The sequence below is a fragment of the Taudactylus pleione genome, unplaced genomic scaffold, assembly GCF_031769625.1.
Source record: "Taudactylus pleione unplaced genomic scaffold, aTauple2 ptg000245l, whole genome shotgun sequence".
Taxonomy (NCBI): Eukaryota; Metazoa; Chordata; class Amphibia; order Anura; family Myobatrachidae; genus Taudactylus; species Taudactylus pleione.
The window spans coordinates 4,177,297-4,182,960 of NW_028284647.1; the positions used below are offsets into that span (position 1 = coordinate 4,177,297).

General features: G+C 42.0%; 1 protein-coding gene and 1 pseudogene across 1 annotated transcript; both read right to left on the reverse strand.

The window, feature by feature from the left end:
• Positions 1-519: 519 nt before the first annotated feature.
• Positions 520-2,780, reverse strand: LOC148516614 (tripartite motif-containing protein 14-like; the record flags this gene model as incomplete). The annotated part of the gene is made up of 1 exon (XM_088479779.1): positions 520-2,780. A coding segment is annotated over one exon (783 nt), but the record flags the coding sequence as incomplete, so codon positions are not given.
• A 3-nt stretch (positions 2,781-2,783) lies between these two features.
• Positions 2,784-3,785, reverse strand: LOC148516615 (E3 ubiquitin/ISG15 ligase TRIM25-like; annotated as a pseudogene).
• Between the last annotated feature and the right edge of the window lie 1,879 nt (positions 3,786-5,664).

Sequence of the window (5,664 nt, forward strand, 5' to 3'; positions counted from 1 at the left end):
GGATCAGCTCCTCACACATATCAGGCTGCACAATTCTTTCATTTCAGGTGCATGTTAGGTGCTGGGAGTACAACTGGTGAGAGGCAGAGTTGTATTTAGGGCGTATTGAGGGATGTACAACTGGTGGCGCAGCCCAGGGAGCAAGGCCGAGGGGGCTGAATGGTTACTGTCCCAATGGTACCCTGGAGAGGCAGTTCACCACCGTATTACACTGTGCGGGGGCCTGCATAGAAAGGTGCATTATGCATCCTTACGTCATGCCCAATGCCCATCTTCCTGCTTCTCGCACATCCACAGCGCTTGTTGTATGATGTCATGATGTCACGTGCGCGCTGGGTGGGGGTGTTACAGCACTGCAGGTGATGCTGCTGCTACCGGGCTAGTGGTGAGTGTTCATCTGCTCCAGAGGTCCCTGATCTGCACTTCTAGACAGACCCTGTTACAGTTATTATCAATCAAGTGCAAATAACTAGATAATAATTACATTGTCCAAGAGTTGTGTCAAAGATACAGGTTTATTTACAGTGTTATAGCAAGTGGCACTGACTATTCATCAAGCGCAGTGTAGTCACAACTGTACATTACACCGAACAGACCAAACTTACATAAACATGTTATTCTCAGCTACAGTTATAGATGGTAACTAACAGGAAATGATTACATTAAACATCGCACCACATTCCAATCCCATTGGTGAGGCCCAAAAGGTGTCCTGTGATAGGCTCATCTTAGTACATTTCTATTGAAATCCTTAACAAATAAAGACACTTACCAAAATGTTATGGTTCCCAATAATATTTCTAAGAAAAGATAAGTTTAATTATACTAATAAGATGCCATTATAGGTAATACCATATAAGGATGCCCACCAAACATCTTAGTCACAATCACTGAGCATATTGTGCGTAATTCCAATTTGTGAGTTCATTTATCTCCAAAAAATATTTGCTGCAGGGCCGGAATAATGGGACAGGAAGCTTAATAAGGATCCGTTGGGGGTACACAGCACCTTCATCCACCTAAGCTCATAAATTGCTCACCAACTACTCCATGTTCATAGGGGCATATTTATTTATTGTCGGGTCTATATGTTAACCCCACCAGCCTGTGATGGCCATCGCTGGGTATTCAAGCAAAGCATGGGCAGCAATTTACCGCATATTAACTATGAATTGCAACTGTACCTATACCGTAAGATGCCCTCATATACTGTATTATCGCAATCAGAGGATAGCGATGGCAGATGTTGTACACAAGAAAAACAATTCTCTATTATTACAGTAAAGCATGATTTTCCTTTTACAACTATATTAAAAAAAATAAAAAAATTACATTACATTTATTATTTAGATTTTTTTCATTTTTACGGTGATGCGCCAAGTCTCTGCTTACTGCTGCCGGCCAGTGTCTCCGGGGATCCTAGCATCGCTCAGCTGCCCTGACAATTTATTTTTATTAAATTGGCCTGAAAAAATATTTTCTATTGCCGCCATGATCAGCGGTAGAAAGTAGGTCTTTTCAGTACTATTTGATCATTTGGCCCCATAATCCTGGACTAAATTTCAATCAGCGTAAGCTTTACAGAGAGAAATATCAAGTTAATAAAGCTAAGAGGCATGCTGGGAGTTGTAGTCCAACCCAACTTTGTTTTATTATAAATGAGACATCACCCTATTCACCCCCTGCAAACATCTTAGCCAGTAGGCGCAAGCAAAGCACTGACTGCAGTAATAGGGTATACTTCGGCTGACATGCAGCAATTACAGCCATTCACAACTTTCAGTGAAAAAGAGATGGAGAAATCCCACATAAATGTATAATTACAATAAAGGTATGTAACACACTAATGAGAGATCACATCCAGGCACACGGGACATCTGGTTACTCTACAGTGGAGGCGTCCAGCTCCACCCACTACTTCATTCTATTGGCTACATATACCACCAATCAGATGTCCCTCCTGTGATGGTGCCAGTCTCAGGCGGAGTTTTTTATGATCATTTTTCACAGCACCTGACTCTCCCAGATATCTTTGAACACCCTGTCCCCATACAGATTATGACATGAAGGGGCTCAGTGAAGGTGGCAGTGAAGGTGTGTAAGTGTCTCATCTGTTGGGATGGATCATAAAAGGACAGCTGTCCAGCCTCATAGTCCAAATATATCCCCATATTATTACAGGGAAAAGTAGGCGACTGAATCAGTTTGCTGTCATGTATCAGTGAACACTGATTATACCCCCCCCTACACAAAGCCCAGGACTTGTCATTATAACCAATGCGTGACTGATCTCCTCTCCTGTCTATACTGGGATAGCACACCCCTACACTCCACCACCCTGACTCACTGACAGTCACATCCAAGTAATGTCGGCCTGAGGAAAAGCTGGTGGTGCTTAGTACCTGGTTATAATGCTGAAATCTCTCTGTTGTTTCTGGACGATTAGTACTTCCATCTGACCACATTGCATCGTTTTTTTGTACCAATATAAGCTTTAGTGCCAACTGGTGGTATATATATATATTATTTGCAGCTGTGTCTATATCCAGTGCTATATCTGTAGGTTGGTGCACATAGAGCCCTATTTGTATACCAGTTATAATATCAGATTCTGTATTACCCGCTGCGTTTCCACAGAGTGCTCTGTCTGTAGGCTCTGGAACATTGTTTCCTTTCGCTACAGTTGTGATTACATCAGATTCTGTATTACATGCTGGGATTACACCATGCAATATGTCAGAGATTCCTGCACATAGATTCCTTTCTTTATACCAGTTATTATATCATATAATGTGTGTAATGTCTCTGAGACGTGACCCGCATCCAGCTCTCCTACACCATGGACCTGGTTATCATGTCTCTCTCTGTCCTCAACATCACACCAGTCACCTGTGTCTGGTTCCTGTAAGACCGTCAGTGGATCAGACACGTTACACAGCTACTCAATGTGATGCATGTTCCTGGACAGCTCGTCCTTCTTTATTTCCAGCTGCTGGATCAGATCAGAGACAGGGAGTGAAGCGCTCTGTTCCTGCCTGGAGACCTCACTCAGGACTCTCTTCTCCAGGTCTTCCAGCTGTCTCCTGATGTCTCTAAACAGGGTAATGACTGTCTTTGTCACACCAGCTGCTTTTTCCTGATCATCTCTCCTGCGCTCCACCAGGCTCTGGACTCTTTTCTCAGCCTCCTCTCTATTTATTGCCAGTTTCTGCAGAACATTTATTAGTTTCTTCTTCCTCTTCTTAGAGGCCTCATCCAGCAACTCCACCTGGTGCCCCCGATGTTCTCCGGCCAAACTGCAGGACACACAGATACAGGCAGCATCCTCAGTGCAGTAATACTCCAGGATCTTCTTATGGACGGAGCATTTCCTGGTCCCCAGGGAAGTGGTGGGATCAGATAAGACATGATCTGCTGACTTGCTGTGTACTCTAAAGGTGATTATCACACAGAAAAGCCTCACAGTGCAGGCAGGATTTAGCAGCAGGCACAGTAGAGTGAATACAGTAAGTGCAGAAGATCCCAGTCTCCTCCTGATCTGTCTGAGAAGACAGGAAACTCCCCACTATGTTACACAGAGGAATGTTCTGTATCAGTACAGGACGCTCCTGACACTCTGCTCTGCATTCAGGACAGGAATAAACTCCAGACCCCTCCTGTGTATCCAGCACTTGAGCAATGCAGACCCGGCAGAAGTTGTGTCCACATCTCAGGGTTACTGGGTCTGTATAAATGCTCAGACAGATGGAACAGTCCAGCTCCTTTCTCAGGTCAGCAGACGCCATAACTAACAGCAGAGGAGAGAAGTGAAACTAAAAGTTTGTGACACTACGAAACCAAAGGATGGGGCTGGTGTTACCACTCAGATTACATGTATGGGCTGAGTTACAGGGACACAGCCCTACACATAGGAAACATGCATTTACACTGCAGTCAGTGAAGGTCATATAACCTGCACAGCGCCAGTTACATAGATTACAATGAGCTGTGTAGTAGATGCATTAACCCCTTCGCTGCTGAGTCTTTATACACCTCTGCGCTGAACCAGTATAAATATCAGTCATTTGTTTATGCTCACGCAAATTATACCTTATTTTTAATGTCCAAAAGAAAAAAAGAAACCTGTTTTTGTTTATCATTGAAAATGAAAATATGGAGTGTAAGCTCCACCTGTGGCAGGGAGTGATGTGAATGGCTGATATTCTGTGTAATGCGCTGTGGTATATGTGTGCTTCCCATACTATCCTTTTATACCGGGACACTCATGAATTACACAGGTTCTGTGACTGGCTGACTTCAAGCCTGGATTTCACCTGGTTTTAATCAGCCACAGAACCTGTGTAATTCATTAGTGTCCCGGTTTAAAGCATACTTGCCGACATTCAGCTCCCTCCTTCCGGGTTTAAAGGGATAGTATGATAAGCCTATATACTGTATATAAAGGGATAGTATGATAAGCCTATATACTGTATATAAAGGGATAGTATAATAAGCCTATATACTGTATATAAAGGGATAGTATGATAAGCCTATATACTGTATATAAAGGGATAGTATGATAAGCCTATATACTGTATATAAAGGGATAGTATGATAAGCCTATATACTGTATATAAAGGGATAGTATGATAAGCCTATATACTGTATATAAAGGGATAGTATGATAAGCCTATATACTGTATATAAAGGGCTATTATGATAAGCCTATATACTGTATCGATTCCTACCTACCTATACCTTCTAAAATTGCCGCTATTTAGCGTTATGAGTCGCACAAGAAATAAATGCTTTCAGACTTTGAGTGTGGTTCCAAAGCACAAAAAGTTATTATTCAATATAAAAACAGATTTTTACACGTTGTAATCTAAATACAATTAGCGCAAATAAATTATACAGATCCAAGGTACAGTCGTTACATACGTACGCGCTCTGGACCCAGATACCGGCATCAAAGTAGAAACCTCCATCAACAGCAAAGCAAGCAGACTGGCATCCAGGTTTAGAGAGCCTACATATGTACTCTAGCAGAGATAGGCAATACAATAGAACAGTTTGGCATGATTCCATTGGTTCTTCTTCCTGGTTCTTCTGTTACAGTACAGTTCATAGGTCAATTCGAATGAACACAATCCAGCCTCCAACAGCTCTTTGTGTCCTGTTTCCCGCTGCATAATAAATCTAAGCTGGCTACATTACAGGGTACATTTTAATGTTTAACTCTCTATGGTCCATAGTTTGCAGACACATGTTGCGATCTTCTCACCGATGATACCGGAAATCTGCAAAGACACAGTGGATCAGTACAACACCAAACACGGTCTGCTTTCCATGTACTAAACCTTAGATATCAAATTACATTTATTTCACAACATTAATAATATTGAATAAACCTTGAATATTACACTTTAATACTTTAATATTACACACTTATGCAAGTGTGCCGTGTGTAAGTATTGGGGAATTGAGAAAAGACGCTAGTTAGCGTTGTGCGACTACGTGTTTGTGGAGTACACCATGGTACGTGTTTTGCAGGGTTAATCATTTATATGTTTTAGTGACTGTCTGTATTTATATGATGAGGACTTTTAACTTCTTTCTATTGCTTGGGAATCGCACAACGCTAAATAATAGCATCGCCGTATGTACTTATAATGGGCGAGATTC